This window comes from Saimiri boliviensis, chromosome 9 (assembly GCF_048565385.1).
Source record: "Saimiri boliviensis isolate mSaiBol1 chromosome 9, mSaiBol1.pri, whole genome shotgun sequence".
Lineage (NCBI taxonomy): Eukaryota > Metazoa > Chordata > Mammalia > Primates > Cebidae > Saimiri > Saimiri boliviensis.
In genome coordinates, this window is record NC_133457.1 from 125,144,566 (window position 1) to 125,163,073 (window position 18,508).

General features: G+C 59.7%; 1 protein-coding gene across 1 annotated transcript in view; it reads left to right on the forward strand.

Annotated features, from left to right (window-relative positions):
• Nucleotides 1–14,692, forward strand: part of CDH4 (cadherin 4) — a 626,088-nt gene extending 611,396 nt beyond the window's left edge. Inside the window, exons 12-16 of the mRNA XM_039479762.2 lie at nucleotides 2,032–2,265; nucleotides 3,484–3,717; nucleotides 6,758–6,897; nucleotides 8,092–8,256; nucleotides 10,908–14,692. Of these exons, the coding sequence (XP_039335696.2) occupies nucleotides 2,032–2,265; nucleotides 3,484–3,717; nucleotides 6,758–6,897; nucleotides 8,092–8,256; nucleotides 10,908–11,114 (980 nt within the window). The 3' untranslated portion in view covers nucleotides 11,115–14,692. The remainder of the gene's footprint in view (nucleotides 1–2,031; nucleotides 2,266–3,483; nucleotides 3,718–6,757; nucleotides 6,898–8,091; nucleotides 8,257–10,907) is intronic.
• The last annotated feature ends 3,816 nt before the right edge of the window (nucleotides 14,693–18,508 follow it).

Here is an 18,508-nt window from a genome sequence, read left to right on the forward strand (position 1 = left end):
TAGGGGCGTTAGGGCGCCAGTTGTCCCAGCCCTGTCCTTGCTCAGTTTTGCTGCCTATGAACTGAGCAATGGGAACCAGGTCCACAGTCTTCAGATGCTTTTAGCCAGCAGCGCTTGCCACAGACCCATCCTGTGAGGGAGGCCCAGCCCCACTGGTCAGCAGCCCCCGGTCACATCTCTGACCACCCACAGCACAGACCCCTGTGGCCCTCAGTCACAGCAGGGGGGGCAAGAGACCCTCCAGGACCCTGGGAGTCCAGAGAGGGAGGCGGCAAGTCCCCGAGGCAGGGCCTGGTGGGCTCTTGGAATGGCCGAGCATGAAGCCTCACGGCAAGAGTAGCCATTGCACAAATGCTCATCCTGTAGCAGGTGAAAGCTAGGACGCAGCCGCCGCCCTGCCAGCCTCCCCAGCCATCGCCGCACCTCTGGGGTCCACAGAGCCCGGGCCGTGGAGCTTGCAGCTGCCTGTGAGCCCGGGGCCCTGGCTGGGGGAGCATCTCTCCTTGTCGGCCCTCCTGCCACAGCCAAAGCCCTGAGGTTAGATCAGAAGGTGATTGTGAGGCCGTAGCTGGAGCGTAGGCGGGTCCGTGGCACGTGGCTGGCACGTGGCAGGCGCAGTGTGAGTGAGCCGGGCATGCCGGCCGGAGTGGGGCCCTCTGTGCTTCTCCGGTCATGTGCTGCATCATCAGCTGCTTCTCAAAGCAGTTTTCAAAGGCAGTGCCACAATGACCTTAAATGTGTTCTGATGCAGCTTCCAGTAGACTAAAGAGACATCCCATGGGATGTATTCCTTTTTTTTTTTGAGACGGAGTTTCGCTCTTGTTACCCAGGCTGGAGTGCAATGGCGCGATCTCGGCTCACCGCAACCTCCACCTCCTGGGTTCAGGCAGTTCTCCTGCCTCAGCCTCCTGAGTAGCTGGGATTACAGGCAAACGCCACCATACCCAGCTAATTTTTTGTATTTTTAGTAGAGACGGGGTTTCACCTTGTTGACCAGGATGGTCTCGATCTCTTGACCTTGTGATCCACCCGCCTTGGCCTCCCAAAGTGCTGGGATATATTCTTACATGCTTCACTAGCCTCAGTCAAAACACGTGGTTGTTAAGTCAGGTCAGGAGCCACGGTCAGGGGCAAAGCCACAGTCAGAACATGCCGCTGCTGCCCCTAAGCCTGGCGAGCAGACAGGGCGTCTCTCTGTCCCCAGATTCCAGCCCCTGGCCTGCATCCACCAGCACTGGGCAGAGGCAGGGGCTGAGCATGCGAGGGCCGCAGGGACAGGGATGTCCCTAAGGAGCTCTGGGGGCTCAGTAGAGCACCTCCCTCCACGCTGAGGCCAGAGGTGATGGGGTCCTCCAAGGGGGCCTCCTGCCGGGCCGGGAGGGAGCTTCCATCAAAGCTCATCTGGACCAGCCCCTCCTGCCTTTCCCGAAGACACTTCCAAAAGCGGCAGTTCCTCATTAGGTTTGGGTATCTGGGCTCAGGACTTCCAGCCTCCTGCGGCTCTGCTGGATGGGGTCAGCGAAACGCAGGAAAGCAAGGAAAGGTTTTGCCCCAAGTAGTCCCAGATGAGAGCAAGATGTGGTGGGCAGGTCCCAGCCCTGGGGGCCAGTGCAGAGCCCAGCACCCTCAGAATCCCGCCCTGGCTCCCAGGGGGAGTGGGTCCCCCATGTGGGCTGTGACCTCGGCGGCTCTGAGTTCAGCCACGCATCGGTGGAGGGCGTGGTGCGAGGCTCCTGGTGAATGCCACGCCCCGCTGTGTGCCTGTGTGCGGCTGCAGCCGTGGGCGTGGCCATGTGCTCTCCAGTGGCTGCCCAGGGCGTGTGGCAGGGTGTCAGTCAGGAGCCATGGCTGGGCTATGGGGCAGTCCCTGTGCGGCTGTGGGGCAGGTGGCCAGTGCTGTGTCCGGCTGAGAGGCTGTGCGTATGTCCCTGTGTATGTACGTGTGGTTGCTGTGTGCGTGTTCCGTGTGGAGCGGTGGGTTGGTCACGGAGTACCAGGACTGCCAAGCGCTGACGCGTGTCCGTTCTGCAGGGATACCCCCGGCCAGCGGCACCGGGACCCTCCAGATCTATCTCATCGACATCAATGACAACGCACCTGAGCTGCTGCCCAAGGAGGCGCAGATCTGCGAGAAGCCCAACCTCAACGCCATCAACATCACGGCGGCCGACGCCGACGTCGACCCCAACATCGGCCCCTACGTCTTCGAGCTGCCCTTCGTCCCGGCAGCCGTGCGGAAGAACTGGACCATCACCCGCCTAAATGGTGAGCCTGTCTGTCCTGGGCCACAGGGAGGGTCAGACTAGTCTGGGGTGCAGGCCCCTGGGGGACCCAGCTGGCCTTGGAAGAGTGAGCACCCGAGGGGGACGACAGCCCTCCAGGGAGACTGTCCCACCAAGGCTGGGGACACCAGCCTTGCTTCGGCTGCTCAGCCTTCTTCACCTGGCCCTGAGGAGGCACCAAGTCAAAACCAAGTTCTTGCTGCTTTACGGAGCCCAGCCGTGAACATGCTTGCAGCCCCACCCGTGTGCACCCATGACAGCTTCCTGTGCCGCTGGTCACCTGGCTGCACTGTGGCCGATACGTTTCCATAGAATACTTGCTTGGATGTCGATTTTTGGTATAAAAGGATATCAGAATTCTGAAGGGCAGTGAAAAGGTTCTCTAGACATGGCCCCTTCCATTGGGAGAGGACCTGTTTCCACAAACCCCACCAACACTGAGTATAATTGTTTGAAAATAGTATTTTATTCTGCCGATTTTACAGCCAAAGGCACTGTTTCCATTTGTGTATCTTGACTACCAATGGAAATGTTTTTATCTATTTATTGACCACTTTTGTTTCTTCTGTGAATTGTCTGTTCAATTACTTTGCCTATGTTTTCTTTGGAGAGTTTCTTTTTATTCATTTGGTAAAACTCTTTATATATTCAGGAAATTATTTATTCATCCTACATGTTTCAAGTGCTTTTTGGTTGTGTCTCCAGTGTCTTTTTTTTTTTTCTTTTCTTTTCTATTTTTATTTATTTATTTATTTATTTATTTTTTGAGATAAGAGTCTTGCTCTGTTGCCCAGGCTGGAGTGCAGTGGCACAATCTCAGCTCTGCAACCTCTGCCTCCCAGTTTCAAGTGATTCTCCCACCTCAGCCTCCCAAGCAGCTAGGATCACAGGCTCTCACCATACACCTAGCTAATTTTTTTATTTTTTAGTGGAGACAGGGTTTCACGATGTTGACCAGTCTGGTCGTGAACTCCTGACCTCAAGTGATCTGCCCACCTCAGCCTCCCAAAGTACTGGAATTACAGGCATGGGCCACCGCGCCCAACTTCCAGTGTCTCTGGACTTAATGGTGTAGCACAGCGTGTGTGTGCGTGCGGTGACCAGGCAGACATGTCCGGTTTCCCAGCCATGTTCCTTTGGCCGTCTTGCTTGGAAGGGACGGCCGGGCTCGGGCTGAACGTTTACTCTTGCTTTGCGCCAGGTGACTACGCCCAACTCAGCTTGCGCATCCTGTACCTGGAGGCTGGGATGTATGACGTCCCCATCATCGTCACGGACTCTGGAAACCCTCCCCTGTCCAACATGTCTATCATCAAAGTCAAGGTGTGCCCATGCGACGACAACGGGGACTGCACCACCATTGGCGCGGTGGCAGCGGCCGGTCTGGGCACTGGTGCCATCGTGGCCATCCTCATCTGCATCCTCATCCTGCTGAGTGAGTGTGGCAGAGCACCAAGGTGGGCGGGGCCCTACGGGTATGAGCACCCTGTCCCAGGGATGGTGGGCAAAGGGGGGCCCGCGTTTGCCCCCCAGCCTCCATCGCCCAGCCCCATCTGCCAGGAGCTTTTCGGAAATGCAGCTGAACTAGCCCATTGACAGTAGGAAATTGGAGCCTCCCGTTATTCCCAAATCCGGCGGTCCAGGCATCTCCCATGGCCTGGCCCCTTTCCACGGCTCCACGCTGCCTCCCAGAGCCGTGTCCCGACGCTGCTCTCCTCCGGGGCCTGCAGGCAGCTCCCAGGTGGACTTAGGTCAGCCTGCCTGGCAGCGTCCCCATCCAAAGTCCCTGGACACTCTCTGATTGGGCTGGCTTTGGGCACAGGCGCACCTTGCAGCCAATCACCAGCCAAGGAATGGGGTGTTCTTATTGGCTCTGCCCAGAGCACATGCTCCAGTAGTTTTCAGAGTTTCCCAGAACCATGTGGGTTCCCCAATAGGAGTGAGGGTTGTGGGGGGCACCAGGGGAGGTGCTTGAAAATGACCCCAGGGGTCCTTCTTCCCATCATCCCTCATGGACAGTTGCCCTGGTCTGTTAAAACCCCGGGGACCCCAGTGGGAGGCAGGGTGGGGAAGGGTTCAGCCGCCACCTCCCCAGTTCACACCCAAACCAGAGGGTCCCCCACCACATCCAGAACAGGCTGGAGCAGGCAGCAGGCCCTCCTGCAGACCTGGCCTGCGGCTGACTTCAGACCCCAGGGACCGTGAGCCCCATCCAAAGGACATCTGAGTTATGAGGCCTCTGCTTTTTTTCTCAGTTCCAGACCCATCCCTCCTCAAAAAGCTGTTTTTTATTTCTGAGGCTTGTTTTGAAAGCCATTCAGTGTAATGGGGTCCTTTGTATGATCTGGAGTAGAAAGAGCCCCACAGAGGTTGGGAGGTGTCTCCGTAACAAAGATGGGGCATTCTTACCCATGTCTCCTGCTCTGAAGACACAGGGGCCAGGCCCCAGCCAGAGCACCCCCCTGTGGGCCAGGCTGTGAGAGGTGACTCAGCTGGGTGCCTGCCATGGACAGGAGACCCGGGCCACTCTCAAGGGCAGCCACACTGAGGCCGGGGCCAGGGTCAACAGCACATCCACCTGCTGCCTGGCTTCTGCCCAGTCGTGGGCACCTCAGCCCCGGTCGGGTACATGGGGGGCATCCGAGCGGCCTCCGCTCCTCCACACTCGTCCTCCTGGACAAGCCCAGGGTGCCAGCTGTGAGTGTGCTTCCTGGCATTGTGGCTCCTGTCGAGCCAAGACCAGGCCCAGGCTCCAGGTTCCCGGCTCCCACCGAGCTGCACCTGCAGTGGGTGGCTCCTCCCTCTGCCTGCAGTTCCCTCTCCGCGATCTGGGCCAGGCCAGGAAGCGTCCCCCGGCTGTCACCTCACCCTCCGCAGGCAGCGGGAATGCTGCCAATACCCATAGAGCTCCTCCCAAGCCTAGACTCAGCTTCGGAAGCCTCTGATGGCACCCAGGCAGCCACAGCTGGTTAATCAGGTTGTCAAGGGACGGCCCTTCTGACCGGGGGTGGCCATCCCCTTCCGCCTCTGGGTTGACCCTCTGCAGTACACAGGAGCACACCTGTGACTTCTGGGCCTCCGTCATTACCTGTGACATGGGAGGTGCCGAGAGGCTGTGGGAGGTTGCATCGGGCTGCTTTCTGCGGCCTTTACTGGAGGTGTGGGCCACACTGCCTGCTCCTGGAGCCCGTGCTGGGCACATCGCCCACCCTGCGAAACCGAAAAGTGAAGGCACAGAGAACGGACAAAGAGGGAGGCTTGCAGATGGGTGCCCAGGCCGTCCCTGCAGCAGGGGCAGCCAGGGGTCCAGAGTGAGCAAGGTCGTTTAGGGGAGCCAGGCCAGGACAGGGGCCTTGGAGGGTGGCAGGGAGGCCAGTTCAGCTTCAGGGTTAGGGTCCCTCCATCCACCCCACAAAGAGGCTTTACCTCTCTTCAGTTTCCACCTGCACCTGAACTGCTGAGCCTGCACCCCAGTTCCTTTGGGTGATGGAAAGAGCCTGTCTGAGTGACCCCTTTGGTACTGGGTGTGGCTGCCCTTCTGTCCAGCAAAGCCCTGGACTGACCCTGCCCCACGGGCCCTCAGGAAGCAGGATCCCTGGATCCCCGCTCCTTCCCTGACCCCTCCCAAGGCAGAGCCTCTTTCAGTCTGGGAGAATCTGTCTCCCTCACTCAGTGATTCCTCCAAGTACTGTGTGCCTAAAACCTCACTTCCACCTCCGTCAAAACCGTCTCCCCTCCTGCCGCTCAGAAGAGGGATGCAGAAAGACTTGTGGGTAGGTCCCTCAGCGCCCCATGTCCTCCCGCCCCCACGCGCTGAGGGGCACCCTGAGCTGGCAGCCTCCTCAAAAGGGGAGTGCAGGAGGAGGACGAGTATGAAATCAGTGTCTCCGAATCTAGCCCAGTGCCCAGGCAGGGAGCTGGGGAGGGGCCTGAGCCAGCACAGCTCTGAATGGAAACTCAGAGGCACACCCAGGCACGCACGCACGCACAGGCACATGAGCAGACGTGTGTTCACACACCCACACCTGTATGCATGAGCACACACAGACACACATGACACACGCACAGAGACGTGCGCACAAAGACGTGCAGACTTCTGGGTGCACGTACACACACGAACACATGAGCGCACATATACACGGGTCTACACGCTCGCCCACAGGCACACCTGTGCACGCATTCAAACGTGCATACTCCTGTGCGTACACGTAAGCATGCGTACACAGACATGTATGGACCCTCGGCATCCACAAATGCACATGGGCTGCACATATGCACAGATGTGTGTCCTTGCACACAGGTCTGCACGTGCATAGACGTGTGCATGTGCAATACAGGCGGGCGTGCACACCCGGACACACGGAGTCATGCTTCTGTGCTACCTGCATGTACACGCCCACACAGACACGGAGGCATGCGTGGGCACACACGCGGCACACCCGCACCCCCCGCTCACGCCCGCCCTCCCCCCACAGCCATGGTCCTGCTGTTCGTCGTGTGGATGAAGCGGCGGGAGAAGGAGCGCCACACCAAGCAATTGCTCATCGACCCCGAGGACGACGTGCGTGACAACATCCTCAAGTATGACGAGGAAGGTGGTGGCGAGGAGGACCAGGTGAGGCCCGGCCGCGCGCCTCCCCACAGGAGGCCGCTCTCACGAGCACCAGGGTCTCAGCAGGGCTTGCTCTGGGTTTTAAGAGTCAGACATGGCCGGGCGCGGTGGCTCACGCCTGTAATCCCAGCACTTTGGGAGGCCAAGGAAGGCGGATCACGAGGTCAGGAGCACAAGACTAGCCTGACCCACATGGGGAAACCCCATCTCTACTGAAAATACAAAATTTAGCCAGCGGGGTGGCATGCACCTATAATCCCAGCTACTCGGGAGGCTGAGGCAGGAGAATCGCTTGAACCTGGGAGGCAGAGGTTGCAGTGAGCCAAGATCACGCCATTGCACTCCAGCCTGGGTGACAGAGCATGACTCCGTCTCAAAAAACAAACAAACAAACAAACAAACAAATGGTAGGACATTTCAGCCTTTTCCACAATGAAGGCACCAGGCAGGGGAGCCTGGTTTCCCAGCCCGGTTCCCCTGCCCACGTTTGCGGGTCTGGCCTGGGCTGAGCTGCGCACACTGCACCTCCATCCCCCCGGGGGGATCCTGGGACCCTCCATTCCTCACCTCCCTCCCTCAGCACAGTGCTGCCCTGTGCCCGGAGGGGAGGGGCTTCTGGGTTGGCCAAGGACATCCATGCCCACTCTCCCGATGCTGCCGTGCACAGAGGGCTGTGAGTGACCAGGGGCAGTGCACCGGGCGCCCGAGAGGGTATGCTGCAAGAGCTGCTGGTTGGAATCTGGGTGTGCCCCAGCCTTTGGGGGAATTGGGGCAAATCCTTAGCCCCTCTAAAGCTCAGACCCCTCCCCGCCCCTCTCACAAAACGGCCATAACAAGCGTGAGGAATGTGCCTTGTGGAGGCCCAGCTCCTGGCCCTGAGCACTCGGGGTGCATGGTCGGTGAGCAGCGTGGTGGTGGGGTCACTCGGGGTGAGTCCCAGGCTATCGAAGGAAGCCAGGCACAGACCCATCCCTGCCAGAGGGATTGGGGTGAAGGGTGAGGAAGTGGAACACGGTGGGAGGGCACAGCGGGGGACAACTTGGGACTATGGGGTGCTTGGAGACCAGGCCACAGGGCAGCAGGCACATGTGTGGCCCCGGTCACAGAACAGGGTGTGGGCTGGAAGCGGGGTGCAGGCTGGAAGGGGGGCTTGGCGGATTCTTCCGGTGCCCTGACTCCCCCGGCTCCCTCCCCCAGGACTACGACCTCAGCCAGCTACAGCAGCCGGAAGCCATGGGGCACGTGCCAAGCAAAGCACCCGGTGTGCGTCGCGTGGATGAGCGGCCAGTGGGCGCTGAACCCCAGTACCCGGTCAGGCCCATGGTGCCACACCCAGGCGACATCGGCGAATTCATCAACGAGGTGTGTGCCCTCGGCAGTGGGGAGTCCCGGGCAAGGTGTCTCCTCCAAAAACAAATGCTGGTAGCACACACGGACAGCAGCTGTCTCCACGGTGCCGGCAGCCACCATGGGGACAAGGCAGCTCAGACCCGGGTTCTAGGCCCGCCCCGCCACTCCAGCTGGGTGGCCCGGGTGAATCACCTGCCCTAGGAGCCCCACTTTCCAAGGACGAAGATTCCTACCTGTGAGCCAGGTGAAGGATCAACAGGCAGGGCTGGGTGCTCGGCAGGAGCTTCGTAAGAATCCAGGTTTGCAGCAGAAGCGCCAGCAGCAAGGACAGGCCTCAGGAGCAGCGGTGGGGCAGCGGCAGAGCCCCCAGGCCCTGACCTGACACACAGCCCACCATCCCGGGCTCAGCCCACCCAGATGCTCAGACGGGCAGAGGCCCAGGCCTGGTCTCAGGGCCCAGGCCAACCTGCCCTCCCTCCCCACTCTTCCCCCACAACCTTCCCCTCAACCCCTTTCCCCACCCCCCACACCATCAGGACACAGCAGGTGGGAACACACAGAGGTGGCCGCCTGCAGGGGCTGCCTCCTGACCACCTGCCTGACCACGTGCCCAACCTGACACTCGAGGGTTAGAAGGGACTGGGCCAACGAAGAGCATGCCCCAGCCTTCAATCTTCCCCTTTGAAAGACACATTTGAGACATCTCTTACAATGTTGCCAGGGACATTCAGTTTCCACTTCAAAACGCGCACCTCCCTGCCTTCACTCCCATCTTCCTTTGTGGTGAAGCCAACGGAGGAGCAACAGGGCAGACTCCCCCCGGGGAGCGTCCTCCGGCCGTGACTCTGAGGCTCCAGGCTGGCCTTGCCTGCCACCCTGCAGGGATCACCGTGTCCTCCACCCCTGCTCCAGCCACGTGAGCCCCTGTGGTTTCACCACCTGCTCTCCAATGCCGGCTGCATTATAAAGAAGGTTTAGCAACACTTAGATCTCAGCCTTGGTCAGAATCTCACTTTAAAGGAGTTGATTTAAACAGAAGCTAACCCAGGCAATGATTCAGCAGAGAGACAAAAGGGTTTCCCCAAAGCAGACTCTGTTCCTGGCCACAGATGAAATTCCTACAACTGCCCACGAGGGAGCCGCTCTGACGATGCTTTCTATGACGGAATACAAATGTAAAGACCCCAAAGCACGCCCGGCCCAATCTATAATTTAAAGCCCACTGTTAGGCCGGGCGTGGAGTCTCATGCCTGTAGTCCCAGCACTTTGGGAAGCCAAGGCAGGTGGATCACTCGAGGTCAGGAGTTCAAGACCAGCCCGGCCAACATAGTGAAACCCCATCTCTACGAAAAATACAAAAATTAGCCAGGCATAGTGGCAGACGCCTGTAATCCCAGCTACTCAGGAGGGTGAGGCAGGAGAATCTCTTGAACCTGGGAGGCAGAGGTTACAGTGAGCCAAGATCGGGACACTATACTCCAGCCTGAGTGACAGAGCAAGACTCCATTTCAAAAAACTAAAAATAAATAAATAAAGGCCACTGTTAGCTCTTAGGAGAAATTAAAAATGAAAACGACCAACCAGTCAGTACTGAATGACGCCGGGTGCCCTCTCCTAGGGCCACGGGAGGAGCAGGTGCTGGCAGGGAGGTGGCACCCTCAGGCACTGAGGAGAGGGTGGGGCTCCAGCAATACCCACCGCACTGACACAGCTTGTCCGTGGGAGTGCCGAGCTCATAACTGCCGGCTTCTGCATTCTGCCCCCCACCCCGGGTCCACATTCCCTCCAGATGAGAGTCTGCTGGACTGGAGAACTAGCTGCCCTCTTAGGAGGAGCTGAGCTCCAGCCACAGGGCCCAGCCCCTCACCTGCCCCACAGCACCCTTCACCCTCTCCCTTATCCCCTCACCTTCCCCCACAGCCCCTCACACTCCCCTACCCTCCTCCATGCCCCCCACCTCCCCCCACACCCTCCCCCACATCCCACCTCCCCCATACCTCCTCACCCTCCCCTACACCCCACCTCCCCCTACACCTCCTTCACCCTGCCCCATACCCCTCCCCCACACCTCTTTCACGTTCCCCCACACCCCCCACCATCCCCCACACCTCCCTCACCCTCCCCCAAACCCCCACCGCCCCCACACCTCCTCATTCCTCCACAACCCTTACTTCCCCCCAAACCTCCCTCACCCTCTTCCACCCCCTCACCTTCCCCCACACCCCCCACAGCTCCCTCACCCTCCACCCCCCCACCTTCCCCCACACCCCCCACAGCTCCCTCACCTTCCCCCACACCCCCAAACCTCCCTCACCCTCCCTCACACCCCGTCACCTTCCCCGCACACCTCTTCACCCTCCCCGACACCCCCCTCACCTTCCCCCGCACCTCCCTCACCCCCACACCCCCCACCTCCCTTGCCCTCCCCAGCGCCCCCTCCCCTGCCCCCAGGCTGCTGCTGAATTTGAGTTCCCTCCGACACTCCCACACTCCGTCTTCACAAATGCCCTTTCCTACTCAGACATGCCCTTCGGTGACACGCAGAGAGCACTTATTGGATACCTACTGTATACAATGTCCCGCCTCCCTCCTCCTCAGCCGGGCCCTGCTCTCCCTTCCATCAGCTCGCCCCGCACCCTAACCCCATATCTGTGACCCTCCAGGGACTCCGCGCTGCCGACAACGACCCCACGGCGCCCCCCTACGACTCCCTGCTGGTCTTCGACTACGAAGGGAGCGGGTCCACCGCGGGCTCCGTCAGCTCCCTGAACTCGTCCAGCTCCGGGGACCAAGACTACGATTACCTCAACGACTGGGGACCCAGATTCAAGAAGCTGGCGGACATGTATGGAGGCGGTGAAGAGGATTAACTGACCTGGCATCCTCGGACCGAAGGGAGAGCCGCACGCGGACGCCGGAGGAGCGGGACTGAGCAGTGGCGGCCGGTCTCCGACGCTCCCTGCGCGTGTCCTTAGTGCTGTTAGAAGGCCCCCACCCCCACGCTGAGCTGTCTGGCATGAGCACCCACCCTCGCGGCGCCCTGCACGCGGCTGCTGCTGCCCGGCACACGGCCGGCTGGTACTGAGGAGAGCAAGAGGCACTGTCTTCACTTGGATTTCCTAGAACAGAAGCACTGTTTAACAAAAAATGAAAGTGCCTTTTGGTACACGTATCAGATTCCCTCAAACTCAGGAGTGACTAAGCACGCAGACCGCCCGTCCCCACCTTCCCGTCCCCAGCGGCCTCCGACCCCAGCTAGTCTCAGCTCGGGAGGCATCATTCAGAAATGGGGAGACTGTGTCTTTCTTTTTTTTGTTTTGGTCTTTTACTAAGAAAAAGCAAGTGGGTGACTTGTTTGAAAACTGAGTGGGGTTCAAATCCCAGCAGCCTTTGCTGTACATAGTTGGGGGTCCCTTGGGCCCTTTGGGAGCCAAGGCCAGCAGCAGAAAGCCCTGGGGCCTGTGTGGCTGAGACTACTCCCCTACCTGTGGCTGCTCCCTGCCCTCCGGAATGCTGTGAGGAGCTCCAGGGGGTGGGGGTCCCAGGGGTCATCCTGGGTGTTCCCCATCTCTGCCCTTGGCCGCCCCCAGGGCTCCACCCCCATTCAACCCAGGTCTCCCTCAAGGCCGCCGGCCACCCTGAGTGCCACCAGGTCCCCTATGCTTTTGGTCCAGAAGAGTGAGTTGTCTAAACCAGCCAGCATCCTGCGGAACCCTGGCCAGAGCCCTCTGGCCCTTGTGACCAGACCGCATGGGGTGCCATCAAAGGTCCCTTGACACAAATCAATTCAAACCCCAGGACGCTCTCAACAGCTCCAGCCACCCTGGGGACTGTGTAGACGGCAGGGACAGAGGACCCTCCCTGGCACCTGGAGAGGGCAGTCACGGGTGGGCATGGTGACCAGAACCATACCCAGCAGACTGAGGCAGCCTCCCCGTCCCCAGCCCATGTGCTCCTGATTCCCGCCAGACGCCGGTGAGCCTGTATGGGTGGCAGGAGCCCCGTCTTGCTGTGCCCACCTGCCCCACAGACACCCCTGCCTGCCACAGACAGTGCCCCTCCTCCCCTATGGACCTATGTCGGGGGCAGGCAGTCCTCAGGGCTGGCACTGCTATTTCCAGAATGGGGTGGACTCAGGCCACACAGGGGGGCAGGTTGGTTCTGCATGGCAGTGAAAGGGGCTGTGTCCCAGGACCCCCGAGAGCCCTAGGCCGCCTGTGTTCATCACAGCATGAGCAAGCTCACAGGCATGGCTATTTCTGGGCACACAGGCGCCTCGGGCTGGGGCAGGGGGCAGGCACAGGTGGGGGGCCTTGCGCTCGCTCAGCTGTCTCTCCCCAGGCCACTGACGACTGGCCTCCCGAGGAGGGAGGTGAGGTACCAGGGGCCCTGGGCAGGACCTGGTGTTAGGTGAGGTGGTCCCGGTGCTGGAGAAGGACGGGGAACCCTTCAGGAGCCCCACCCCACACCTGCTGCTGGGGTCAGGGAATGCCTCGGGGTGCTGGTGGGAGCAGCATGAGCCCCACTGGAGCCCCGCCCCCCAGCCTCTGGCCCTGCCCCACGGTTAAGGCCATGCCTTTCTGAACAGCTTTGGCCTTGAGTGCGCATGTCTGTGCCATGCTCACGGCATGTACCCATTGGACGTCAGGGTCCTTGCCCAAACCAAACTCACAGCCAGCCCTGTGCAGCCTCCAGAGTTGAACTGGGGTCCCAGTCTCCCGGCTCTGTCCGCTCCGACCCTCCCGTGGCTGCCTAGGGAGGGCGGGGTTCACAGTGCCACATGCTAGGCGCCCCCTCCACAGACAGCCCATCCAGGAGACGGACAGAGGTCAAGGGGCAGCCGACCAGACTGCACCGGGGTCCCCCAGTTCTGAGCTGTGCTATGCAAAGAAGAATGCCCCAAGTGTCTGTGGCATGGCATCATCGGGAGGGACGGCTCTGAGGCTGGTGGAGGGACAGGACATCTCCGTTGTTTGGGGAAGTCTGTCCTCCAGTCCCGAGGGTGCAAGTGGATTGGTTTAAGTGTGAATGTAACTGGCAGCCAGGGCAGCAGGAACTCTTTCGCTGAAATTTCCAGGCCTCCTTGGGTTCCCTGAACCCTGGGCTGGCGTTCCCAGGACCCAGCACCAGGAGACCCCCAGTCCCACCCAGGAGGGCTGGGCGAAGCCGGTGCCGGCCCCCCTCCTCCCCACAGCCTCGCATCACTGCCAAAGCCCCCGTTCCTTTTGCCCAAATAATGCAGGCTGAAGCTGCAGTGCCAGCTGGAGGGACATCTGGGGCTCCCCGTGCCATCCCTGTTTCCAGACAGCTGGACAGCTTCCCCTTTACCCCCACCCCAGCGAGCCCCTGCGGGCCAGAGAAAGATGGGGTTCCCGCACTTTCCAGGCTCCACCCCTGAACTTGCGTTAGCGTTAGCTAAGCATACAATCAGTGTTGAACCTCTCTCTTCCTTAGCTTGTAGATACGACTGTGTACAGGGGACCCACTGGAGGCCAGGCGGCCGATGCTGCCCGAGCACCCGGGCGTGGTTTGGTTCCTTTAGGCAATTTTTGTTCTGCCAACAGGGGAACCCGTGCTGCCGGGTGTAGCGGCCGGAGCGCCTGGCCTCGGTGGTTAGGCAGCCCCAGCCCGGGGCCCCAGTGCTCCTCAGGGCCTGAGCAGCCCCTACTTCTGGCCCAGCAGGTTTCTCTTTCTAGTCTTTCAGCGCATCCAAAATAGAGGCCTCCCACCACCACCAAGTCAGAGCAACAGCCAGCAACAATCTGGCGCTCAGAGATGCCTCAGTTTCCCTAGCATGAGCACCAGCCGACACATGGTCCACTGAGATTATGATTCTGTTCTCTCCAAAGCAAAAAGCCGGGTGAGGGGAAGTCTCAATTTCTGCCAGTGCTCAAAGGAATAACACCAAAAGAATCAACACACCATCTCCCGGACACGGAGCAGCACGTGACCCAGCTCCAGGCGCCGTGGGTCAGTGGGAGGGACAGCGCCACGCCACAGACCCAGCGGGGGACCGCCTCTCTGTACAATTGGAACGACGTGTTTTACTTTTCTCTCCTTTCTTCATTCTGCTTTTTTTTTTTTTTTTGCATGTTTCTTTTTGAAAATGGAGAAAATGTGTAGCAGCCCGCATGACCACGGTTGTTTTGGGGAAAGATACTGGGGTATGACGTGTCACACCTGCAGCTCTGAGCATCGAGAGGTTAGACAAACGTTCCACCTTTTTTTGTAATTGTCAACAGCACAACTATTTTGTATTGTTGTTTGTATCATTTTGTACCAAAAAGAAAAAAAAAAAGAAAAAAAAAAGGGGAGAGAATTGATGTTTCTGTTTCTAGTGCCAGACAGTCTTGGTCCCAAACTGAGTAGCGCCCTGCGGAGCAGTTGTGCACGGGCGGGCGGGGAGTGCTGCTCCAGAGACTAAATAAAGTCCCCCTTTTTCATAGTCGGCCTCGCCCTGGCTTGGTTTTCTTCCACGAATCTGAGAAGCAGGCAGCGCTCGGGACACAGGTGTGTGCACATGGGGGAGGTGGTGGCCACCGTGGGATCCATCTGCGCAGCCAACACTCCCTGAGCTCCTGCGCAGCTCCGGGTGCTGCTCTAGGCTGCGGAAAAACGGAGCGAACGAAGCCAGGCCACTTCTCACACCTGTGGGGCCCACATGCCACCGCCTCCGTGTTGTAAAGGGCGTAGAAGGTACACGTGAAGCTAACAAGCAAATCACATTCCCCTCCGACCTCTACAGCTACACCTCCCAGACTCCATGCAATGCCCAGGTCAATTTGGAATTCTCGGACTCCTTGGATTTGGGGCTATAAGTGGCAGCAAGGAAGGAGCTGATCTGGGCCCAGGGCTCTTCCCACCTCCCTCCCTCTCTTCCCACCTTCCTCCCTCCCTCTCTTCCCACCTCCGGCTTTGTCCAATGCCCCGGCGGGCTGCATATAGGCATGTGGATGCCCCAACCAGCATGTCCCAGCTTCATCTGAGCCTCCCACAAACAGTACCCCTCGGCCTCGGGATACATCCACCTCATGGAAATGCTCCTGCAGAAGAGGCTGAGCAGGCCCCTCGGCCCTGTAGACTCCTCCCCCTGCGGCGGCGACACAGTCACATGGGCTGACGGGTAGGCACACAGAACGCCATGTGCACACGTGTATGCTTCCATACACGGACACACCTGTACACCTGCTGTACATGCACATGCATGCAATGCCCATGTGCACACACACACTCATGCACATACATGCAGCACCCATGCAGCACATGCACTGAGACGCCTCCAGCCACTGACATGTTTGGATGCAAACCCTCCATAGCCACAGCCACGTCAGCAGATAGAACCACCAAGCCCCGGAGCCCATCCACGGACACCAGGTGCCACCTGCAATCTCCCTCCCTCCCCACCACACTCCCCAGCCTCAGGTGGAGGCTCTCCTGCAGCGGTGAGACCACCCGGGCCCCTGAAGGTGCCTCTCCTGCCCTCTGCCCTCTGTCCCTCCTGTCCTCTGCACACTTCCACTTCCCTGTTTCCTGTCACTGCCTTATTCCAGGCAGGGGGCATGAGGTCCCAAGTCCCTGGGCTGCGCCTCCTGGGATGGCCAGGCAGGAGGCTGGTCACCACTGCAGCTGGAGGCACCCTGCTGGAGGCCTAGGCACCAGGGGATGGTGGCACACCGTCTCAGTGGCCCCTGAGAGTCAGCACAGGCCATGCAGCAGTGCTGTAGCCCTTGGTGGTGCTTACCTTGGCAGTGAGCCGGGCCCTCTGTGGGGTGGACACACGGTCCAGCATTCCCCGGGCCCTCCCAGCTGAGGCCATCACTGCTGGTCCCCAAAGAGCAGCTCTAGGGGCCATGTTCAGGCCTAGTCCTCTCTAGGGGAGGGGGCGTGAGCTCCGGAGGCCTCCCTACACAATGACCTGTGGCTGAGGCTCCCACATGGAGGCTCACGGGCACTCCATGCCCATCTGGGGTGCCCAGGAAGCCCCCTCAGATGAAGAAGACAGGCACAAACAGCACCACCTGTCCCAGGGACTTACTCTGGGTCCCACAGAATCAGCCATGGAAAGGCTATGGTCACCTTCACTTTACAGATGAGGAAACTGAGGCTCAGAGAGGGCAGTCCCACAGCGTGAGCAGGGTTTGAACTCAGGCCTCCCTGTGGCCCTGGGGGCCTCCCAGGACACAGAACCAGAACAGCCCAGGCATCTCCCTCACCCCACAGAGCTCTGGCCTCAGAGTCGCTGGGGGCTTCTCAGAGACACAGCCTCAGCTGCCCCAGCTCCAGGACGCCTGAAGCCAGGCCCAGCTCAGCCTGCACTCCTCAGAGGGGAGAGGCTCTTTGAGGCACTCCACTGCCTCCCCTGTAAAAACAGGGGTGGCACTGGGGGCCCAGGGCAGACTAAAGGGCTGGGCACACAGTGATACCCCCTTCCCACCCCCAGCCCTGGGCCCTCCCTCCCACCGTCACTCCTCCCTTCCCCCTCAGCCCTGGGCCTCCCTCCTAACCTCTCCCCTCCCCCAGCCCTGGACCCCCTTCCCACCCTCTCCCCTCCTCAAGCCCTGGCCGCTCCCTTTTACCCTCTCCCCTCCTCAAGCCCTGGGCCCTCCCTCCCACCCTCTCTACACCCCCCACCCACTCCCCTCCCCCTTTCCCCCACCTCCACCTGCTCCCATCCCCCCACCCGCTCCCCTCCCCCAGCCCTGGCCCCCTACTCCTTTTTCTGGGGCACAATTCACATGCACAATGACTTGCATAACAAAAAATCACTCACATGGTTAATTACGGGTGCAGTTGATAATTACAGGCACAATTAGCCACTTGCCAATTTTGAGGGTGCAAGCAGCTAATTACATTCACAATTAGGCAACTGCTGTGGGCCTGGGACAGGAGTCCTGGGGGTGACACTCCTTGTAATCAGACTCCCATGGTGAGGTCCAGGTGGGGGGGTCAGGTGATCTGCAAAGCACCCCGCTCCCAGCTTCAAGGCACGGGATTTACAGGCCTAGAGGCCAGGGCCTACCAAACGACCTGAAAAATCCAGCTTGGGGCCCTTTCCAGGGAGGCCCAGAGGCCTTCTCTTGGGTCCTTTCACAGGACGGGGGTCGCTGTCACTCCTCTGTCCCAGGATTCAGAGGTCAGTTCACAGGCCTGTGCTGGGCAGAGCCACTGGCCCGTGGCGTTGGCCGCCCAACCAGATGTTGACAAACCCACCCGCAGGGCAGACAAAAGAGGAGTGGTCCAGCCAGCTGCGGAACCCTGCACCCCCCCCCAGTCACTCACACATGTGCACACGCACGCACATGCCCTCGTGCAAACACACAAGCACACACACACCGCCCTCCTCCGCTCACAGTGGGCTGCCGGGTGCTGTCCAAGGTACTGACCTCCCTGCTGCTGGCCCCTCGACCCTGAGCCAGGCGCCGGGAGTCAGCTGGAAGGGCGTGGCAGGGACAGGGTCAGCACCCGATAATCCCTGCTTGGCCCCTGAGCTATCCCTGCCCCTGAAACCACGGCCAGCCACCCCAGGGATACCCCTCGGCGGCCTGAAGACACAGCTTCGGCTCTTCACCTCAAGCACGGCCGAGGGGCAAGAGGGAGGGGCTGTGGCCTTGGCAGAGATTGGGCTGGATGTATTGAGACCCCGGCATGGGGCAGGCAGGGGATCCCTCGGGGGGCTCAGAAGGGGTCAATGCTGCAGACCACAGGCCAGGCGGCCTCAGACACCGTCTGACTGGCACAGTGCACTTCACAGTGTTGAATACACTGCTGTATTTGTTTCCTGAGGTAACAAAGTCCCACAAACTGGGTGGCTTAAAACACACAAGTTTATGCTCTCCCAGTTCTGGAGGCCAAAAGTCGGAGATCCGTATCCCTGGGCTGAAATCAAGGGGTCGGCAGGCTGAGCTCCCTCCAGGGGACCGAGGGCACGAGCCCTCACTGCCTCTTCCAGCTTCCGGTGGCTCCAGGTGTTCCTGGCTCATGACCACATCACTCTCAACTCTGCCTCCATCTTCACTTTCTCAGTGTAACCTCCCTCTGTCTCCCTCTTATATATGGACACTTCCCATTGGATTTAGGGCCTATGCTAGTCCAGAAAGATCTCACCTTGAGACCTTTAATTCCATGACATCTGCAGAGACTCTATTTCCTAATAAGGTCACTTTCATGGGTTCCAGGAAATTGGACCTGATATGTTTTTGTGGGGAGGGGGATGGATTTTTCAGCTGACCACAACCGTCAACATTAAATCAAGATATTGTAGGGT